We start from the raw sequence: 24353 nt of genomic DNA, 5'->3' as shown, positions 1-24353 counted from the left end.
GAGCTCAATGGCTTCATCATTTAAAAGGGAGATGTAGACTTTAGAGGTAGGACTTGACAGTGGCTTCAAGAATGGGTTACTTCGCGGTCTGTCATCATATTAAAAATAGCTGCCCTTGCTAAAGGAAGGGTTTATTGGAAAGATGGAGCATGGGTTGATGAAATTGTGTGGTAGGGTTGACTAAATTATACAGCAAGAGAAGACAAATTATGCGGCATAACATATTTATGCTAGTATTACTACTTTATTTTCTCATTTTTAATCATTACCACTGTCTGAGCAAATTTTCTCCTCATGAGTACCAGTTGCTAAGCAACAGCAAGATGACAAGTCAAGGCCTGAAGAGGGGAGCTATGCGCCTAGAGGTGTGTGTCATAAACAGAGTCAAAGGTCTATGTATCCTAATGACATTCAAGATTTAAAAATATATTGACGTGTTACTTTAGAGGTGCCTGTCTCACCCATGAGACTTACTCTTTCATGGGTCGGTTTAGGAGGTTTCGCTTTTGTCTACCTCATGGGCGTTATTACTTATTTCAACAATTATAATGTTACAAGGAGAGGTAGTTAGTATCAGTACTTGCACCACTGACAATCTGTGTATCTGTTTTTAACAGGAATGAGCACTACAGAAGCAACCACCGCAGGCACCACAACACCTGCGACTACCACAAGCAGCACACATCCTGAGACAACAGGTACAGTTTGTGTCTTTATTTCTGCTGAATGATTTATTGGTAACTGAGGGACACATCTATGAAATAATTTAGCAGTCACAAATGGCATATTCGGTTATTTTCTACTGCTAAAAAAGCCTTTTTACATGTACTAACCCTATTTTGCGAATCAGTAACCTTTTACTGACTTGCACAATAGGGTTTGCGATTCCGTATTAGAATGGGGTGTGTGATGAGTGTCCATTCCTAATACCCACTCTCATTGGTATTTGCGAATGTTATGAGACTGAGAATACAGTTGCAAAACATTCGCATTTTACCAAAAATTTTAATTAGGAGTAAACAATGCACAAATTGGAAGGGACCCCAGGGGACCCCTTCCCCTTTGTCAATGGGGCACCAACATTTTTTCAGAGCATGCAGAATGTACACAGACCAGTGCCTACTCTTAAAAAATTAAAAGAAAACTTTTCATTTTTTTGTTGAAATACATCCTGTTTTTCTTTAAGGAAAACAGACTCTATTTAAAAACAAACATTTGCAATGCAATAGGTCTCACATTTGCTCGAGTTAGAGCTGTTATTATTGTAAACCCCTAACTGGACTTTTCTTGCCACATATATTGAAAATGAAAAGTAATCCAATTTCACACATGCGACCCGATTCAAAGCCTCACACAATGAGCATGAAGGAGACACACAAATGGAAAACAAGTTTGCTTGCAATCAAACATACCATCAAAAGTGCAATTAGCCATGTAACAGGGATGATGTCAAAGGCAGTAACCAAAGCGCCCCAAGGAGGGACAAACGTGAAACATTTAACAATGATAACAAAGGATTTTTGTAGGGCAAGCCCATGAACGAGCGATAGGAATGGGCGTGAGGGCGGGGTGTGGATAAAAGTACAAACAGACAACAACGCGTAGAAAAAAGCAGCGCTTCCGCGCTGTTATGCTCAACCTAAAAAGGGAGGTGGGTTAGAAAGAGATGTGTGATAGAGTTTAGAAAACCTAAAAAGTCGTTTTATTTGAAATATACTACAAAAATTGTAGGGGCATTACAAAAGAAAAAAAGAACTTTTGATATAACAATTCACTATACAATGGACTTCAGAGGCAGAAACATTAGGCATGTTATGTATCAGGTGTCTAGACAGCTTAACATGTCTAATATTTATGTATAAAATTAAAATAAGAACAAAATATTTTTTCACAGAGAACTACAATTAAATGAAGCAACTGGTTAACTGAACTTACAAATGTAGAACAAGAAAGAAAGATCTGACATTCTTAAAAATAAATGACCTGTAGAAAGACTGGAAGATGTAGTTTCACCTTGCTGGATTTCTTCATGCGAATTAGGATGAGCAAATGGATCCGGTGACTTAGATTTGCTATTATAAAACTGGCTTAAATGGAGCATTTGATGTTTAAAGTAAGCTAAAGTTGTATTTGTAAACGTGTGAAACGTAGGTAGAAATATATGAAATAAAATGTCTGGTCTATAGGCAGTTGAGGTACAATCACTAAGGCCATCATCAAATGAATTGCTACAGAGGAAGTACGTAGTGATGTAGTTTGAAGAAGAACGCCTCTCCTTTCAGGACTAGAAAGCACTGGACAACCAAAAGGAATGCTATGATTCTGTGATTCAGATGACTACTTCTGGATGGTGGTCCTCCATTTGGCTGTCTGTGTTTTAGTTGTACTGCTTGAGCAATTTCTTCCAGGATGGATCGAAGAGAGGTCTTGTCATCGAGCAGCTGGTCAGTTACTTTGTCTAGCTCATGCCTTTCAAGTTAAAAGACTTTAGCCATGCCTCACGCCTCATGAAAAGGCCCATGTCCATGAACTTAAAAATTGTACTAAATATACACAATTCTGCTCAACGAAAGCTGAGCATTTAGTACTAGTATAGGACTTTCGTTGGACAACAGGGAATTGAAGCCATCAATTAAGTGCCGGCGCCTGTGCATTACTAGCAGGGATCACAATGATGTGCCTCAGTGAGAAACAACTATACTGGTATGTTTTCAAAGGATATTTAAAAAACTTTCCCTTGGATGGCTTATTGCCTTTGAAGAAAGAAGAAACTACCTTATTGATTCAAAGAGCAGTTGATTCACAATCAACAAATACTCAGGTCATTCAGACACTTTGCCAATCCCTACTTGGGTGAAAACAACCATTTGTGCCCCAATCATAATTCTAAACTTATTGCAAATTGCACTGTTTCTCGGCATGATGTTCACCAGGTTAAGACTGGAAACAATACTTCAGTCAAACACTGCTAATTGTAACAATGTAAAGCTCAGAACTGAGATCTTTCTTGCGATCAGTGGGTTAACCCTATTCAGCAGGTTGAAACCCTGGAATACCACAGTCTATAGCATCACAACTTTCAAGTGTGCAATTTCTGCACTGTTTTTTGCAAGGCTCTATCAACAAGTAATCTTTGAAAGGATGGAAAAAATGTAAACTACTGATTGTCTGGTACCTAAGAAATTTAAAGGGGTGCCACAAAATATTTCAAAGCACAAATCAACTACCGAATGTAGTGACTGGTGCTATCCAGAAGAACCAGAGGTAAAAGGGGTCCGGTATCCAAAGTCCTCTTAGGATTTATAAATTTTACAGAAGTTTAGGACCCAACTATTTATGGTAATTTTGCTATAGATGTACTAGTGGGCCACTACCCACAATTGAGTCAAAAGGGTTCCTCACATTTAACCACTGAGCTCAATGGCTTCATCATCTAAAAGGGAGATGTAGACTTTAGAGGTAGGACTTGACAGTGGCTTCAAGAATGGGTTACTTCGCGGTCTGTCATCATATTAAAAATAGCTGCTCTTGCTAAAGGAAGGGTTTATTGGAAAGATGGAGCATGGGTTGATGAAATTGTGTGGTAGGGTTGACTAAATTATACAGCAAGAGAAGACAAATTATGCGGCATAAAATATTTATGCTAGTATTACTACTTTATTTTCTCATTTGTACTCATTACCACTGTCTGAGCAAAGTTTCTCCTCATGAGTACCAGTTGCTAAGCAACAGCAAGATGACTAGTCAAGAGCTGAAGAGGGGAGCTATGCGCCTAGAGGTGTGTGTCATAAACGGAGTCAAAGGTCTATGTATCCTAATGACATTCAAGATTTAAAAATATATTGACGTGTTACTTTAGAGGTGCCTGTCTCACCCATGAGACTTACTCTTTCATGGGTCGGTTTAGGAGGTTTTGCTTTTGTCTACCTCATGGGCGTTATTACTTATTTCAACAATGATAATGTTACAAGAAGAGGTAGTTAGTATCAGTACTTGCACCACTGACAATCTGTGTATCTGTTTTTAACAGGAATGAGCACTACAGAAGCAACCACCGCAGGCACCACAACACCTGCGACTACCACAAGCAGCACACATCCTGAGACAACAGGTACACTTTGTGTCTTTACTTCTGCTGAATGATTTATTGGTAACTGAGGGACACATCTATGAAATAATTTAGCAGTCACAAATGGCATATTCGGTTATTTTCTACTGCTAAAAAAGCCTTTCTACATGTACTAACCCTATTTTGCAAATAAGTAACTTTTTACTGACTTGCACAATAGGGTTTGCAATTCCGTATTAGAATGGGGTGTGTGATGAGTGTCCATTCCTAATACCAACTCTCATTGGTATTTGCGAATGTTAAGAGACTGAGAATACGTTGCAAAATTTTCGCAGTTTACCAAAAATTTTAATTAGGAGTAAACAATGCACAAATTGGAAGGGACCCCAAGGGGAGCCCTTCCCCTTTGTCAATGGGGCATCAACATTTTTTCAGAGCACGCAGAATGTACACAGACCAGTGCCTACTCTTAAAAAATTAAAAGAAAACTTTTCATTTTTTTGTTGAAATACATCCTGTTTTTCTTTAAGGAAAACAGACTCTATTTAAAAACAAGCATTTGCAATGCAATAGGTCTCACATTTGCTTGAGTTAGAGCTGTTATTATTGTAAACCCCTAACTGGACTTTTCTTGCCACATATATTGAAAATGAAAAGTAATCCAATTTCACACATGCAAACCGATTCAAAGCCTCACACCATGAGCATGAAGGAGACACACAAAAGGAAAAACAAGTTTGATTGCAATCAAACATACCAGCAAAAGTGCAATTAGCCATGTAACAGGGTTGATGTCAAAGGCAGTAACCGAAGAGCCCCAAGGAGGGACAAACGTGAAACATTTAACAATGATAACAAAGGATTTTTGTAGGGCAAGCCCATGAACGAGCGATAGTAATGGGCGTGAGGGCGGGGTGTGAATAAAAGTACAAACAGATAACAACGCGTAGAAAAAAGCAGCGCTTCCGCGCTGTTATGCTCAACCTAAAAAGGGAGGTGGGTTAGAAAGAGATGTGTGATAGAGTTTAGAAAACCTAAAAAGTCGTTTTATTTGAAATATACTACAAAAATTGTAGGGGCATTACAAAAGAAAAAAATAACTTTTGATATAACAATTCACCAGACAATGGACATCAGAGGCAGAAACATTAAGCATGTTATGTATCAGGTGTCTATACAGCTTAACATGTCTAATATTTATGTATAAAATTAAAATAAGAAGAAAACATTTTTTCACAGAGAACTACAATTAAATGAAGAAACTGGTTAACTGAACTTACAAATGTAGAACAAGAAAGAAAGATCTGACATTCTTATAAATAAATGACCTGTAGAAAGACTGGAAGATGTAGTTTCACCTTGCTGGATTTCTTCATGCGAATTAGGATGAGCAAATGGATCCGGTGACTTAGATTAACTATTATACATCTGGCTTAAATGGAGCATTTGATGTTTAAAGTAAGCTAAAGTTGTATTTGTAAACGTGTGAAATGTAGGTAGAAATATATGAAATAAAATGTCTGGTCTATAGGCAGTTGAGGTACAATCCCTAAGGCCATCATCAAATGAATTGCTACAGAGGAAGTACGTAGTGATGTAGTTTCAAGAAGAACGCCTCTCCTTTCAGGACTAGAAAGCACTGGACAACCAAAAGGAATGCTATGATTCTGTGATTCAGATGACTACTTCTGGATGGTGGTCCTCCATTTGGCTGTCTGTGTTTTAGTTGTACTGCTTGAGCAATTTCTTCCAGGATGGATCGAAGAGAGGTCTTGTCATCGAGCAGTTGGTCTGTTACTTTGTCTAGCTCATGCCTTTCAAGTTAAAAGACTTTAGCCATGCCTCATGCCTCATGAAAAGGCCCATGTCCATGAACTTAAAAACTGTACTAAAGATAAACAATTCTGCTCAACTAAAGCTGAGCATTTAGTACTAGTATAGGACTTCCGTTGTACAACAGGGAATTGAAGCCATCAATTAAGTGCCGGCGCCTGTGCATTACTAGCAGGGATCACAATGATGTGCCTCAGTGAGAAGCAACTATACTGGTATGTTTTCAAGGGCTTTTTAAAAAACTTTCCATTGGATGGCTTATTGCCTTTGAAGAAAGAAGAAACTTCCTTATTTATTCAAAGAGCAGGAGATTCACCATCAACAAATACTCAGGTCATTCAGACACTTTGCAAATCCCTATTTGGGTGAAAACATCCATTTGTGCCCCAATCATAATTCTAAACTTATTGCAAATTGCACTGTTTCTCTGCATGATTTTCACCAGGTGAAGACTGGAAACAATACTTCAGTGAAACACTGCTAATTGTAACAATGCACAGCTCAGAACTGAAATATTTCTTGTGATCAGTGGGTTAACCCTATTCAGCAGGTTGAAACCCTGGAATACCAGAGTCCACAGCATCACAACTTTCAAGTGTGCAATTTCTACACTGTTGTTTGCAAAGCTCTATCAACAAGTAATCTTTGAAAGGATGGAATAAATTTAAGCTACTGACTGTCCGGTAGCTAAGAAATTTAAAGGGGTGCCACAAAATGTTTCAAAGCACAAATCAACTATCCAATGTAGTCACTGGTGCTATCCAGAAGAACCAGAGGTAACGGGGTCCGGTCTCTAATCTCCTCTTAGGATGTCTAAATTTTACAGAGGTTTAGGACCCAACTGTTTATGGTAATTTTGCTATAGATGTACTAGTGGGCCACCACCCACTATTGAGTCAAAAAGGTTCCTCACATTTAACCACTGAGCTCAATGGCTTCATCATTTAAAATGAGATGTAGACTTTAGAGGTAGGAGTTGACATTGGCTTCAAGAATGGGTTACTTCATGGTCTGTCATCATATTAAAAATAGCTGTCTTTGCAAAAGGAAGGGTTTATTGGAAAGATGGAGCATGGGTTGATGAAATTGTGTGGTAGGGTTGACAAAATTATACAGCAAGAGAAGACAAATTATGCGTCATAACATATTTATGCTAGTGTTACTACATTATTTTCTCATTTTTACTCATTACCTCTGTCTGAGCAAAGTTTCTCCTCATGAGTACTAGTTGCTAAGCAACAGCAAGATGACCAGTGAAGGCCTGAAGAGGGGAGCTATGCGCCTAGAGGTGTGTGTCATAAACAGAGTCAAAGGTCTATGTATCCTAATGACATTCAAGATTTAAAAATGTATTGACGTGTTACTTTACAGGTGCCTGTCTCACCCATGAGACTTACTCTTTCATGGGTCGGTTTGGGAGGTTTCGCTTTTGTCTACCTCATGGGCGTTATTACTTATTTCAACAATTATAATGTTACAAGGAGAGGTAGTTAGTATCGGTACTTGCACCACTGACAATCTGTGTATCTGTTTTTACTAGGAATGAGCACTACAGCAGCAACCACCGCTGGCACCACAACACCTGCGACTACCACAAGCAGCACACATTCTGAGACAACAGGTACACTTTGTGTCTTTATTTCTGCTGAATGATTTATTGGTAACTGAGGGACACATCTATGAAAGAATTTAGCATTCACAAATGGCACATTGGGTTATTTTCGACTGCTAAAAAAGCCTTTCTAAATGTACTAACCCTATTTTGCGAATCGGTAACCTTTTACTGACTTGCACAATAGGGTTTGCGCTTCCGTATTAGGATGGGGTGTGTGATGAGTGTCCATTCCTAATAACCACTCTCGTTGGTATTTGCGAATGTTATGAGACCGAGAATACGGTTGCAAAACATTCGCATTTTACCCAAAAATTGAATTAGGAGTAAACAATGCACAAATTGGAAGGAGCCCCCAGGGGACCCCTTCCCCTTTGTCAATGGGGGCACCAACATTTTTTCAGAGCACGCAGAATGTACACAGACCAGTGCCTACTCTTAAAAAGTGAAAAGAAAACTTTTCATTTTTTTGTTGAAATACATCATGTTTTTGTTTAAGGAAAACAGACTCTATTTATAAACAAGCATTTGCAATGCAATAGGTCTCACATTTGCTCGAGTTAGAGCTGTTATTATTGTAAACCCCTAACTGGACTTTTCTTGCCACATATATTGAAAATGAAACGTAATTCAATTCCACACGTGCAATCCGATTCAAAGACTCACACCATGAGCATGAAGGAGACACTAAAAAGGAAAAACAAGTTTGCTTGCAATCAAACATACCAGCAAAAGTGCAATTAGCCATGTTAGTGGGTCGATGTCAAAGGCGGTAACCAAAGCGCCAGAAGGAGAGATAAACGTGTAACATTTACCAATGATAACAAAGGATTTTTGTAGGGCAAGCCCATGAACAAGCGATAGTAATGGGCGTGAGGGCGGGGTGCGGATAAAAGTACAAACAGATAACAACGCATAGAAAAAAGCAGCGCTTACGCGCTGTTATGCTCAACCTAAAAAGGGAGGTGGGTTAGAAAGAAATGTGTGGTAGAGTTTAGAAAACCTAAAAAGTCATTTTATTTGAAATGTACTACAGAAATTGTAGGGGCATTGCAAAAGAAAAAAATAACTTTTGATATAGCAATTCACCAGACAATGGACTTCAGAGGCAGAAACATTAAGCATGTTATGTATCAGGTGTCTACACAGCTTAACATGTCTAATATTTATGTATACAATTAAAATAAGAACAAAATATTTTTTCACAGAGAACTACAATTAAATGAAGCAACTGGTTAACTGAACTTACAAATGTAGAACAAGAAAGAAAGACCTGACATTCTTAAAAATAAATGACCTGTAGAAAGACTGAAAGATGTAGTTTCAACTTGCTGGATTTCTTCATGCGAATTAGGATGAGCAAATATATCCAGTGACATAGATTAGCTATTATAAAACTGGCTTAAATGGAGCATTTGACGTTTAAAGTAAGCTAAAGTTGTATTTGTAAACGTGTGAAACGTAGGTAGAAATATATGAAATAAAATGTCTGGTCTATAGGCAGTTGAGGTACAATCACTAAGGCCATCATCAAATGAATTGCTACAGAGGAAGTACATAGTGATGTAGTTTGAAGAAGAACGTCTCTCCTTTCAGGACTAGAAAGCACTGGACAACCAAAAGGAATGCTATGATTCTGTGATTCAGATGACTACTTCTGGATTGTGGTCGTCCATTTGGCTGTCTGTGTTTTAGTTGTACTGCTTGAGCAATTTCTTCCAGGGTGGATCGAAGAGAAGTCTTGTCATCGAGCAGTTGGTCAGTTACTTTGTCTAGCTCATGACTTTCAAGTTAAAAGACTTTAGCCATGCCTCGCGCCTCATGAAAAGGCCCATGTCCATGAAATTAAAAATTGTACTAAATATACACAATTCTGCTCAACTAAAGCTGAGCATTTAGTACTAGTGTAGGACTTTCGGTGGACAACAGGGAATTGAAGCCATCAATTAAGTGCCGGCGCCTGTGCATTACTAGCAGAGATCACAATGATATGCCTCAGTGACAAACAACTATACTGGTATGTTTTCAAGGGCTATTTAAAAAAACTTTCCCTTGGATGGCTTATTGCCTTTGAAGAAAGAAGAAACTACCTTATTTATTCAAAGAGCAGGGGATTCACCATCAACAAATACTCAGGTCATTCAGACACCTTGCAAATCCCTATTTGGGTGAAAACAACCATTTGTGCCCCAATCATAATTCTAAACTTATTGCAAATTGCACTGTTTCTCGGCATGATTTTCACCAGGTTAAGACTGGAAACAATACTTCAGTCAAACTCTGCTAATTGTAACCATGCACAGCTCAGAACTGAGATCTTTCTTGCGATCAGTGGGTTAACCCTATTCAGCAGGTTGAAACCCTGGAATACCACAGTCCACAGCATCACAACTTTCAAGTGTGCAATTTCTGCACTGTTGTTTGCAAGGCTCTATCAACAAGTAATCTTTGAAAGGATGGAAGAAATGTAAGCTACTGACTGTCCGGTAGCTAAGAAATTTAAAGGGGTGCCACAAAATGTTTCAAAGCACAAATCAACTATCCAATGTAGTCACTGGTGCTATCCAGAAGAACCAGAGGCAACGGGGTCCGGTCTCTAATCTCCTCTTAGGGTGTCTAAATTTTACAGACATTTGGGACCCAACTGTTTATGGTAATTTTGCTATAGATGTACTAGTGGGCCACCACCCACAATTGAGTCAAAAGGGTTCCTCACATTTAACCGCTGAGCTCAATGGCTTCATCATTTAAAATGACATGTAGACTTTAGAGGTAGGACTTGACAGTGGCTTCAAGAATGGGTTACTTCACAGTCTGTCATCATATTAAAAATAGCTGCCCTTGCTAAAGGAAGGGTTTATTGGAAAGATGGAGCATGGGTTGATGGAATTGTGTGGTAGGGTTGACTTAATTATACAGCAAGAGAAGACAAACTATGCGGCGTAACATATTTATGCTAGTATTACTACCTTATTTTCTCATTTGTACTCATTACCACTGTCGGAGCAAAGTTTCTCCTCATGAGTACCAGTTGCTAAGCAACAGCAAGATGACCAGTGAAGGCCTGAAGAGGGGAGCTATGCGCCTAGAGGTGTGTGTCATAAACAGAGTCAAAGGTCTATGTATCCTAATGACATTCAAGATTTAAAAATGTATTGACGTGTTACTTTAGAGGTGCCTGTCTCACCCATGAGACTTACTCTTTCATGTGTTGGTTTGGGAGGTTTCGCTTTTGTCTACCTCATGGGCGTTAGTACTTATTTCAACAATTATAATGTTACAAGGAGAGGTAGTTAGTATCAGTACTTGCACCACTGACAATCTGTGTATCTGTTTTTAACAGGAATGAGCACTACAGCAGCAACCACCGCTGGCACCACAACTCCTGCGACTACCACAAGCAGCACACATTCTGAGACAACAGGTACACTTTATGTCTTTATTTCTGCTGAATGATTTATTGGTAACTGAGGGACACATCTATGAAAGAATTTAGCAGTCAAAAATGGCATACTGGGTTATTTTCTACTGCTAAAAAAGCCTTTCTACATGTACTAACCCTTTTTTTGCGAATCAGTAACCCTTTACTGACTTGCACAATAGGGTTTGCGATTCCGTGTTAAGATGGGGTGTGTGATTAGTGTCCATTCCTAATAACCACTCTCATTGGTATTTGCGAATATTATGAGACCGAGAATACGCTTGCAAAACATTAGCATTTTAACAAAAATCTTAATTAGGAGTAAACAATGCACAAATTGGAAGGGGCGCCCAGGGGACCCCTTCCCCTTTGTCAATGGGGGCACCAACATTGTTTCAGAGCACGCAGAATGTACACAGACCAGTGCCTACTCTTAAAAAATGAAAAGAAAACTTTTCATTTTTTTGTTGAAATACATCCTGTTTTTCTTTAAGGAAAACAGACTCTATTTAAAAACAAGCATTTGCAATGCAATAGGTCTCACATTTGCTCGAGTTAAAGCTGTTATTATTGTGAACCCCTAACTGGACTTTTCTTGCCACATATATTGAAAATGAAACGTAATTCAATTTCACACATGCAACCCGATTCAAAGCCTCACACAATGAGCATGAAGGAGACACAAAAAAGGGAAAACAAGTTTGCTTGCAATCAAACATACCAGCAAAAGTGCAATTAGCCATGTTAATGGGTAGCTGTCAAAGGCGGTAACCAAAGCGCCCCAAGGAGGGAAAAACGTGTAACATTTACCAATGATAACAAAGGATTTTTGTAGGGCAAGCCCATGAACGAGCCATAGTAATGGGCGTGAGGGCGGGGTGCGGTTAAAAGTACAAACAGATAACAACGCATAGAAAAAATCAGCGCTTCCGCGCTGTTATGCTCAACCTAAAAAGGGAGGTGGGTTAGAAAGAGATGTGTGTTAGAGTTTAGAAAACCTAAAAAGTCGTTTTATTTGAAATGTACTACAGAAATTGTAGGGGCATTGCAAAAGAAAAAAATAACTTTTGATATAGCAATTCACCAGACAATGGACTTCAGAGGCAGAAACATTAAGCATGTTATGTATCAGGTGTCTACACAGCTTAACATGTCTAATATTTATGTATAAAATTAAAATAAGAACAAAATATTTTTTCACAGAGAACTACAATTAAATGAAGCAACTGGTTAACTGAACTTACAAATGCAGAACAAGAAAGAAAGACCTGACATTCTTAAAAATAAATGACCTGTAGAAAGACTGGAAGATGTAGTTTCACCTTGCTGGATTTCTTCATGCGAATTAGGATGAGCAAATGGATCCGGTGACATAGATTACCTATTATAAAACTCGCTTAAATGGAGCATTTGACGTTTAAAGTAAGCTAAAGTTTTATTTGTAAACGTGTGAAACATAGGTAGAAATATATGAAATAAAATGTCTGGTCTAAAGGCAGTTGAGGTACAATCACTAAGGCCATCATCAAAGGAATTGCTACAGAGGAAGTACGTAGTGATGTAGTTTGAAGAAGAATGTCTCTCCTTTCAGGACTAGAAAGCACTGGTCAACCAAAAGGAATGCTATGATTTTGTGATTCAGATGAGTACTTCTGGATGGTGGTCCTCCATTTGGCTGTCTGTGTTTTGATTGTACTGCTTGAGCAATTTCTTCCAGGGTGGATCGAAGAGAGGTCTTGTCATCAAGCAGTTGGTCAGTTACTTTGTCTAGCTCATGACTTTCAAGTTAAAAGACTTTAGCCATGCCTCACGCCTCATGAAAAGGCCCATGTCCATGAACTTAAAAATTGTACTAAATATACACAATTCTGCTCAACTAAAGATGAGCATTTAGTACTAGTATAGGACTTTCGTTGGACAACAGGGAATTGAAGCCATCAATTAAGTGCCGGCGCCTGTGCATTACTAGCAGGGATCACAATGATGTGCCTCAGTGAGAAACAACTATACTGGTTTGTTTTCAAGGGCCATTTAAAAAACTTTTCCTTGGATGGCTTATTGCCTTTGAAGAAAGAAGATACTACCTTATTTATTCAAAGAGCAGGGGATTCACCATCAACAAATACTCAGGTCATTCAGACACTTTGCAAATCCCTATTTGGGTGAAAACAGCCATTTGTGCCCCAATAATAATTCTAAACTTATTGCAAATTGCACTGTTTCTCGGCATGATTTTCACCAGGTATAGACTGGAAACAATACTTCAGTCAAACACTGCTAATTGCAACAATGCACAGCTCAGAACTGAGATCTTTCTTGCGATCAGTGGGTTAACCCTATTCAACAGGTTGAAACCCTGGAATACCACAGTCCACAGCATCACAACTTTCAAGTGTGCAATTTCTGCACTGTTGTTTGCAAGGCTCTATCAACAAGTAATCTTTGAAAGGATGGAAGAAATGTAAGCTACTGACCGGTAGATAAGAAATTTAAAGGGGTGCCACAAAATGTTTCAAAGCACAAGTCAACTATCCAATGTAGTTACTGGTGCTATCCAGAAGAACCATAGGTAACGGGGTCCGGTCTCTAATCTCCTCTTAGGATGTCTAAATTTTACAGAAGTTTAGGACCCAACTGTTTATGGTAATTTTGCTATAGATGTACTAGTGGGCCACCACCCACAATTGAGTCAAAAGGGTTCCTCACATTTAACCGCTGAGCTCGATGGCTTCATCATTTAAAATGAGATGTAGACTTTAGAGATAGGACTGGACAGTGGCTTCAAGAATGGGTTACTTCACGGTCTGTCATCATATTAAAAATAGCTGCCCTTGCTAAAGGAAGGGTTTATTTTAAAGATGGAGCATGGGTTGATGAAATTGTGTGGTAGGGTTGACTAAATTATACAGCAAGAGAAGACAAATTATGCGTCATACCATATTTATGCTAGTGTTACTACATTATTTTCTCATTTTTACTCATTACCACTGTCTGAGCAAAGTTTCTCCTCATGAGTACTAGTTGCTAAGCAACAGCAAGATGACCAGTGAAGGCCTCAAGAGGGGAGCTATGCGCCTAGAGGTGTGTGTCATAAACAGAGTCAAAGGTCTATGTATGCTGATGACATTCAAGATTTAAACATTTATTGACGTGTTACTTTAGAGGTGCCTGTCTCACCCATGAGACTTACTCTTTCATGGGTCGGTTTGGGAGGTTTCACTTTTGTCTACCTCATGGGCGTTATTACTTATTTCAACAATTAAAATGTTACAAGGAAAGGTAGTTAGTATCAGTACTTGCACCACTGACAATCTGTGTATCTGTTTTTAACAGGAATGAGCACTACAGCAGCAACCACCGCAGGCACCACAACACCTGCGACTACCACAAGCAGCACACATTCTGAGACAACAGGTACACTTTGTGTCTTTATTTCTGCTGAATTATTTATTGGTAACTGAGGGACACATCTTTGAAAGAATTTAGCAGTCACAAATGGAATATTGGGTTATTTTCTACTGCTAAAAAAGCCTTTCTCCATGTACTAACCCTATTTTGCGAATCAGTAACCTTTTACTGACTTGCACAATAGGGTTTGCGATTCCGTATTAGGATGGGGTGTGTGATGAGTGTCCATTCCTAATAACCACTCTCATTGGTATTTGCGAATGTTATGAGACCGAGAATACGGTTGCAAAACATTCGCATTTTACCCCAAAATTGAATTAGGAGTAAACAATGCACAAATTGGAAGGGGCCCCCAGGGGACCCCTTCCCCTTTGTCAATGGGGGCACCAACATTTTTTCAGAGCACGCAGAATGTACACAGACCAGTGCCTACTCTTAAAAAATGAAAAGAAAACATTTCATTTTTTTGTTGAGATGCATCCTCTTTTTCTTTAAGGAAAACAGACTCTATTTAAAAACAAGCATTTGCAATGCAATAGGTCTCAAATTTGCTCGAGTTAAAGCTGTTATTATTGTGAACCCATAACTGGACTTTTCTTGCCACATATATTGAAAATGAAACGTAATTCAATTTCACACATGCGACCCGATTCAAAGCCTCACACCATGAGCATGAAGGAGACACAAAAAAGGAAAAACAAGTTTGCTTGCAATCAAACATACCAGCAAAAGTGCAATTAGCCATGTTAATGGGCAGATGTCAAAGGCGGTAACCAAAGCGCCCCAAGGAGGGACAAACGTGTGACATTTACCAATGATAACAAAGGATTTTTGTAGGGCAATCCCATGAACGAGCGATAGTAAAGGGCGTGAGGGCGGGGTGCGGTTAAAAGTACAAACAGATAACAACGCATAGAAAAAAGCAGCGCTTCTGCGCTGTTATGCTCAACCTAAAAAGGGAGGTGGGTTAGAAAGAGATGTGTGGTAGAGTTTAGAAAACCTAAAAAGTTGTTTTATTTGAAATATACTACAGAAATAGTAGTTGCATTGCAAAAGAAAAACATGACTTTTGATATAGCAATTCACCAGACAATGGTCTTCATAGGCAGAAACATTAAGCATGTTATGTATCAGGTGTCTACACAGCTTAACATGTCTAATATTTATGTATAAAATTAAAATAAGAACAAAATATTTTTTCACAGAGAACTACAATTAAATGAAGCAACTGGTTAACTGAACTTACAAATGTAGAACAAGAAAGAAAGACCTGGCATTCTTAAAAATAAATGACCTGTAGAAAGACTGGAAGATGTAGTTTAACCTGGCTGGATTTCTTCATGCGAATTAGGATGAGCAAATGGATCCGTTGACATAGATTAGCTATTATATAACTCGCTTAAATGGAGCATTTGACGTTTAAAGTAAGCTAAAGTTTTATTTGTAAACGTGTGAAACATAGGTAGAAATATATGAAATAAAATGTCTGGTCTATAGGCAGTTGAGGTACAATCACTAAGGCCATCATCAAAGGAATTGCTGCAGAGGAAGTACGCAGTGATGTAGTTTGAAGAAGACCGTCTCTCCTTTCAGGACTAGAAAGCAATGGACAACCAAAAGGAATGCTATGATTCTGTGATTCAGATGACTACTTCTGGATGGTGGTCCTCCATTTGGCTGTCTGTGTTTTAGTTGTACTGCTTGAGCAATTTTTTCCAAGATGGATCGAAGAGAGGTCTTGTCATCGAGCAGTTGGTCAGTTACTTTGTCTAGCTCATGACTTTCAAGTTAAAAGACTTTAGCCATGCCTCGCGCCTCATGAAAAGGCTCATGTCCATGAAGTTAAAAATTGTACTAAATATACACAATTCTGCTCAACTAAAGCTGAGCATTTAGTACTAGTATAGGACTTTCGTTGGACAACAGGGAATTGAAGCCATCAATTAAGTGCCGGCGCCTGTGCATTACTAGCAGTGATCACAATGATGTGCCTCAGTGAGAAACAACTATACTGGTTTGTTTTCAAGGGCTATTTACAAAAGTTTTCCTTGGATGGCTTATTGCCTTTGAAGAAAGAAGATACTACCTTATTTATTCAAAGAGCAGGGGATTCACCATCAACAAATATTCAGGTCATTCAGACACTTTGCAAATACCTATTTGGGTGAAAACAACCATTTGTGCCCCAATAATAATTCTAATTTTATTGCAAATTGCACTGTTTCTCGGCATGATTTTCACCATGTTAAGACTGGAAACAATACTTCAGTCAAACACTGCTAATTGCAACAATGCACAGCTCAGAACTGAGATCTTTCTTGCGATCAGTGGGTTAAACCTATTCAGCAGGTTGAAACCCTGGAATACCACAGTCCACAGCATCACAACTTTCAAGTGTGCAATTTCTGCACTGTTGTTTGCAAGGCTCTATCAACAAGTAATCTTTGAAAGGATGTAAGAACTGTAAGCTACTGACTGTCCGGTAGCTAAGAAATTTAAAGGGGTGCCACAAAATGTTTGAAAGCACAAATCAACTATCCAATGTAGTCACTGGTGCTATCCAGAAGAACCAGAGGTAACGGGGTCCCGTCTCTAATCTCCTCTTAGGATGTCTACATTTTACAGAAGTTTAGGACCCAACTGTTTATGGTAATTTTGCTGTAGATGTACTAGTGGGCCACCACCCACAATTGAGTCAAAAGGGTTCCTCACATTTAACCGCTGAGCTCAATGGCTTCATCATTTAAAAGGGAGATCTAGACTTTAGAGATAGGACTTGACAGTGGCTTCAAGAATGGGTTACTTCACGGTCTGTCATCACATAAAAAATAGCTGCCCTTGCTAAAGAAAGGGTTTATTTTAAAGATGGAGCATGGGTTGATGAAATTGTGTGGTAGGGTTGACTAAATTATACAGCAAGAGAAGACAAATTATGCGGCATAACATATGTATGATAGTGTTACTACATTATTTTTTCATTTTTACTCATTACCACTGTCTGAGCAAAGTTTATCCTCATGAGTACTAGTTGCTAAGCAACAGCAAGATGACCAGTGAAGGCCTGAAGAGGGGAGCTATGCGCCTAGAGGTGTGTGTCATAAACAGAGTCAAAGGTCTATGTATGCTAATGACATTCAAGATTTAAACATTTATTGACGTGTTACTTTAGAGGTGCCTGTCTCACCCATGAGACTTACTCTTTCATGGGTCGGTTTGGGAGGTTTCACTTTTGTCTACCTCATGGGCGTTATTACTTATTTCAACAATTATAATGTTACAAGGAAAGGTAGTTAGTATCAGTACTTGCACCACTGACAATCTGTGTATCTGTTTTTAACAGGAATGAGGACTACAGCAGCAACCACCGCAGGCACCACAACACCTGCGACTACCACAAGCAGCACACATTCTGAGACAACAGGTACACTTTGTGTCTTTATTTCTGCTGAATGATTTATTGGTAACTGAGGGACACATCTTTGAAAGAATTTAGCAGTCACAAATGGAATATTGGGTTATTTTCTACTGCTAAAAAAGCCTTTCTCCATGTACTAACCCTATTTTGCGAATCAGTAACCTTTTACTGACTTGCACAATAGGGTTTGCGATTCCGTATTAGAATGGGGTGTGTGATGAGTGTCCATTCCTAATACCCACTCTCATTGGTATTTGCGAATGTTATGAGACTCAGAATACAGTTGCAAAACATTCGCATTTTACCAAAAAATGTAATTTGGAGTAAACAATGCAAAAATTGGAAGGGACCCCCAGGGGACCCCTTCCCCTTTGTCAATGGGGCACCAACATTTTTTCAGAGCACGCAGAATGTACACAGACTAGTGTCTACTCTGAAAAAATTAAAAGAAAACTTTTCATGTTTTTTGTTGAAATACATCCTATTTTTCTTTAAGGAAAACAGACCTTATTTATAAACAAGCATTTGCAATGCAATAGGTCTCACATTTGCTCAAGTTAGAGCTGTTATTATTGTAAACCCCTAACTGGACTTTTCTTGCCACATATATTGAAAATGAAAAGTAATCCAATTTCACACATGCAACCCGATTCAAAGCCTCACACCATGAGCATGAAGGAGACACACAAAAGGAAAAACAAGTTTGCTTGCAATCAAACATACCAGCAAAAGTGCAATTAGCCATGTTAATGGGTAGATGTCAAAGGCAGTAACCAAAGCTCCCCAAGGAGAGATAAACGTGTAACATTTACCAATGATAACAAAGGATTTTTGTAGGGCAAGCCCATGAACGAGCGATAGTAATTGGCGTGAGGGCGGGGTGCGGTTAAAAGTACAAACAGATAACAACGCATAGAAAAAAGCAGCGCTTCCACGCTGTTATCCTCAACCTAAAAAGGGAGGTGGGTTAAAAAGAGATGTGTGGTAGAGTTTAGAAAACCTAAAAAGTCGTTTTATTTGAAATATACTACAGAAATTGTAGGGGCATTGCAAAAGAAAAAATTACTTTTGATATAGCAATTCACCAGACAATGGACTTCAGAGGCAGAAACATTAAGCATGTTATGTATCAGGTGTCTACACAGCTTAACATGTCTAATATTTATGTATAAAATTAAAATAAGAACAAAATATTTTTTCACAGAGAACTACAATTAAATGAAGCAACTGGTTAACTGAACCTACAAATGTAGAACAAGAAAGAAAGACCTGACATTCTTAAAAATAAATGACCTGTAGAAAGACTGGAAGATGTAGTTTCACCTTGCTGGATTTCTTCATGCGAATTAGGATGAGCAAATGGATCCGGTGACATAGACTAGCTATTATAAAACTCGCTTAAATGGAGCATTTGACGTTTAAAGTAAGCTACAGTTTTATTTGTAAACCTGTGAAACATAGGTAGAAATATATGAAATTAAATGTCTGGTCTATAGGCAGTTGAGGTACAATCACTAAGGCCATCATCAAAGGAATTGCTACAGAGGAAGTACGTAGTGATGTAGTTTGAAGAAGAATGTCTCTCCTTTCAGAACTAGAAAGCACTGGACAACCAAAAGGAATGCTATGATTCTGTGATTCAGATGACTACTTCTGGATGGTGGTCCTCCATTTGGCTGTCTGTGTTTTAGTTGTACTGCTTGAGCAATTTCTTCCAGGGTGGATCGAAGAGAGGTCTTGTCATCGAGCAGTTGGTCAGTTACTTTGTCTAGCTCATGCCTTTCAAGTTAAAAGACTTTAGCCATGCCTCGCGCCTCATGAAAAGGCCCATGTCCATGAAGTTAAAAATTGTACTAAATATAAACAATTCTGCTCAACTAAAGCTGAGCATTTAGTACTAGTATAGGACTTTCGTTGGACAACAGGGAATTGAAGCCATCAATTAAGTGCCGGCGCCTGTGCATTACTAGCAGGGATCACAATGATGTGCCTCAGTGAGAAACAGCTATACTGGTTTGTTTTCAAGGGCTATTTAAAAAACTTTTCCTTGGATGGCTTATTGCCTTTGAAGAAAGAAGATACTACCTCATTTATTCAAAGAGCAGGGGATTCACCATCAACAAATACTCAGGTAATTCAGACACTTTGCAAATCCCTATTTGGGTGAAAACAACCATTTGTGCCCCAATCATAATTCTAAACTTATTGCAAATTGCACTGTTTCTCGGCATGATTTTCACCAGGTTAAGACTGGAAACAATGCTTCAGTCAAACTCTGCTAATTGTAACCATGCACAGCTCAGAACTGAGATCTTTTTTGCGATCAGTGGGTTAACCCTATTCAGCAGGTTGAAACCCTGGAATGCCACAGTCCACAGCATCACAACATTTCAAGTGTGCAATTTCTGCACTGTTTTTTGCAAGGCTCTATCAACAAGTAATATTTGAAAGGATGGAAAAAATGTAAACTACTGACTGTCCGGTACCTAAGAAATTTAAAGGGGTGCCACAAAATATTTCAAAGCACAAATCAACTACCCAATGTAGTGACTGGTGCTATCCAGAAGAACCAGAGGTAAAAGGGGTCCGGTCTCCAAAGTCCTCTTAGGATTTCTAAATTTTACAGAAGTTTAGGACCCAACTGTTTATGGTAATTTTGCTATAGATGTACTAGTGGGCCACCACCCACAATTGAATCAAAAGGGTTCCTCACATTTAACCACTGAGCTAAATGGCTCCATCATATAAAAGGGAGATGTAGACTTTAGAGGTAGGAGTTGACAGTGGCTTCAAGAATGGGTTACTTCGCGGTCTATCATCATATTAAAAATAGCTGCCCTTGCTAAAGGAAGGGTTTATTGGAAAGATGGAGCATGGGTTGATGAAATTGTGTGGTAGGGTTTACTAAATTATACAGCAAGAGAAGACAAATTATGCGGCATAACATATGTATGATAGTATTACTACATTATTTTTTCATTTTTACTCATTACCACTGTCTGAGCAAAGTTTCTCCTCATGAGTACCAGTTGCTAAGCAACAGCAAGATGACCCGTGAAGGCCTGAAGAGGGGAGCTATGCGCCTAGAGGTGTGTGTCATAAACGGAGTGAAAGGTCTATGTATCCTAATGACATTCAAGATTTAAAAGTATATTGACGTGTTACTTTAGAGGTGCCTGTCTCACCCATGAGACTTACTCTTTCATGGGTCGGTTTAGGAGGTTTCGCTTTTGTCTACCTCATGGGCGTTATTACTTATTTCAACAATTATAATGTTACAAGGAGAGGTAGTTAGTATCAGTACTTGCACCACTGACAATCTGTGTATCTGTTTTTAACAGGAATGAGCACTACAGAAGCAACCACCGCAGGCACCACAACACCTGCGACTACCACAAGCAGCACACATCCTGAGACAACAGGTACACTTTGTGCTTTATTTCTGCTGAATGATTTATTGGTAACTGAGGGACACATGGATGAAAAAATTTAGCAGTCACAAATGGCATATTCGGTTATTTTCTACTGCTAAAAAAGCCTTTCTACATGTACTAACCCTATTTTGTGAATCAGTAACCTTTTACTGACTTGCACAATAGGGTTTGCGATTCCGTATTAGAATGGGGTGTGTGATGAGTGTCCATTCCTAATACCCACTCTCATTGGTATTTGCGAATGTTATGAGACTGAGAATACAGTTGCAAAACATTCGCATTTTACCAAAAAATTTAATTTGGAGTAAACAATGCAAAAATTGGAAGGGACCCCTTCCCCTTTGTCAATGGGGCACCAACATTTTTTCAGAGTACGCAGAATGTACACAGACTAGTGTCTACTCTGAAAAAATTAAAAGAAAACTTTTCATGTTTTTTGTTGAAATACATCCTATTTTTCTTTAAGGAAAACAGACTCTATTTATAAACAAGCATTTGCAATGCAATAGGTCTCACATTTGCTCGAGTTAGAGCTGTTATTATTGTAAACCCCTAACTGGACTTTTCTTGCCACATATATTGAAAATGAAAAGTAATCCAATTTCACACATGCAACCCGATTCAAAGCCTCACACCATGAGCATGAAGGAGACACACAAAAGGAAAAACAAGTTTGCTTGCAATCAAACATACCAGCAAAAGTGCAATTAGCCATGTAACAGGGTTGATGTCAAAGGCAGTAACCAAAGCGCGCCAAGGAGGGACAAACGTGAAATATTTAACAATGATAACAAAGGATGTTTGTAGGGCAAGCCCATGAACGAGCGATAGTAATGGGCGTGAGGGCGGGGTATGGATAAAAGTACAACCAGATAACAACGCGTAGAAAAAAGCAGCGCTTCCGCGCTGTTATGCCTAACCTAAAAAGGGAGGTGGGTTAGAAAGAGATGTGTGATAGAGTTTAGAAAACCTAAAAAGTCGTTTTATTTGAAATATACTACAAAAATGGTAGGGGCCTTACAAAAGAAAAAAATAACTTTTGATATAGCAATTCACCAGACAATGGACTTCAGAGGCAGAAACATTAAGCATGTTATGTATCAGGTGTCTACACAGCTTAACATGTCTAATATTTATGTATAAAATTAAAATAAGAACAAAATATTTTTTCACAGAGAACTACAATTAAGTGAAGCAACTGGTTAACTGAACTTACAAATGTAGAACAAGAAAGAAAGATCTGACATTCTTAAAAATAAATGACCTGTAGAAAGACTGTAAGATGTAGTTTCACCTTGCTGGATTTCTTCATGCGAATTAGGATGAGCAAATGGATCTGGCGACATAGATTAGCTATTATAAAACTGGCTTAAATGGAGCATTTGATGTTTAAAGTAAGCTAAAGTTGTATTTGTAAACGTGTGAAACGTAGGTAGAAATATATGAAATAAAATGTCTGGTCTATAGGCAGTTGAGGTACAATCACTAAGGCCATCATCAAATTAATTGCTACAGAGGAAGTACGTAGTGATGTAGTTTGAAGAAGAATGCCTCTCTTTTCAGGACTAGAAAGCACTGGACAACCAAAAGGAATGCTATGATTCTGTGATTCAGATGTCTACTTCTGGATGGTGGTCCTCCATTTGGCTGTCTGTGTTTTAGTTGTACTGCTTGAGCAATTTCTTCCAGGATGGATCGAAGAGAGGTCTTGTCATCGAGCAGTTGGTCAGTTACTTTTTCTAGCTCATGCCTTTCAAATTAAAAGACTTTAGCCATGCCTCACGCCTCATGAAAAGGCCCATGTCCATGAACTTAAAAATTGTACTAAATATACACAATTCTGCTCAACTAAAGCTGAGCATTTAGTACTAGTATAGGACTTTCGGTGGACAACAGGGAATTGAAGCCATCAATTAAGTGCCGGCACCTGTGCATTACTAGCAGGGATCACAATGATGTGCCTCAGTGAGAAACAACTATACTGGTATGTTTCCAATGGCTATTTAAAAAAACTTTCCCTTGGATGGCTTATTGCCTTTGAAGAAAGAAGAAACTACCTTATTTATTCAAAGAGCAGGAGATTCACCATCAACAAATACTCACGTCATTCAGACACTTTGCAAATCCCTATTTGGGTAAAAACAACCATTTGTGCCCCAATCATAATTCTAAACTTATTGCAAATTGCACTGTTTCTCGGATGATTTTCACCAGGTTAAGACTGGAAACAATACTTCAGTCAAACTCTGCTAATTGTAACCATGCACAGCTCAGAACTGAGATCTTTCTTGCGATCAGTGGGTTAACCCTATTTAGCAGGTTGAAACCCTGGAATACCACAGTCCACAGCATCACAACTTTCAAGTGTGCAATTTCTGCACTGTTTTGTGCAAGGCTCTATCAACAAGTAATCTTTGAAAGGATGGAAAAAATGTAAACTACTGACTATCCGGTACCTAAGAAATTTAAAGGGGTGCCACAAAATAATTCAAAGCACAAATCAACTACCCAATGTAGTGACTGGTGCTATCCAGAAGAACCAGAGGTAAAAGGGGTCCGGTCTCTAAAGTCCTCTTAGGATTTCTAAATTTTACAGAAGTTTAGGACCCAACTGTTTATGGTAATTTTGCTATTGATGTACTAGTGGGCCACCACCCACAATTGAGTCAAAAGGGTTCCTCACATTTAACCTCTGAGCTCAATGGCTTCATCATTTAAAAGGGAGATGTAGACTTTAGAGGTAGGACTTGACATTGGCTTCAAGAAAGGGTTACTTCGCGGTCTGTCATCATATTAAAAATAGCTGCCCTTGTTAAAGGAAGGGTTTATTGGATAGAAGGAGCATGGGTTGATGAAATTGTGTGGTAGGGTTGACTACATTATATAGCAAGAGAAGACAAATTATGCAGCATAACATATTTATGCTAGTATAACTACATTATTTTCTCATTTTTACTCATTACCACTGTCTGAGCAAAGTTTCTCCTCATGAGTACCAGCTGCTAAGCAACAGCAAGATGACCAGTGAAGGCCTGAAGAGGGGAGCTATGCGCCTAGAGGTGTGTGTCATAAACGGAGTGAAAGGTCTATGTATCCTAATGACATTCAAGATTTAAAAGTATATTGATGTGTTACTTTAGAGGTGCCTGTCTCACCCATGA

At 38.7% G+C, this 24353-nt stretch overlaps 1 protein-coding gene across 1 annotated transcript in view; it reads left to right on the top strand.

Annotated features, from left to right (window-relative positions):
* Window positions 1-7444: 7444 nt before the first annotated feature.
* Window positions 7445-24353, top strand: part of LOC138279109 (mucin-22-like) — a 386267-nt gene continuing 369358 nt past the window's right edge. The window contains exons 1-3 of the mRNA XM_069219373.1: window positions 7445-7523; window positions 10858-10938; window positions 21100-21180. Of these exons, the coding sequence (XP_069075474.1) occupies window positions 7445-7523; window positions 10858-10938; window positions 21100-21180 (241 nt within the window). The remainder of the gene's footprint in view (window positions 7524-10857; window positions 10939-21099; window positions 21181-24353) is intronic.

The sequence above is a fragment of the Pleurodeles waltl genome, chromosome 2_2 (assembly GCF_031143425.1).
Source record: "Pleurodeles waltl isolate 20211129_DDA chromosome 2_2, aPleWal1.hap1.20221129, whole genome shotgun sequence".
Classification (NCBI taxonomy): domain Eukaryota; kingdom Metazoa; phylum Chordata; class Amphibia; order Caudata; family Salamandridae; genus Pleurodeles; species Pleurodeles waltl.
This window is presented reverse-complemented; position numbering and strand designations above follow the sequence as displayed.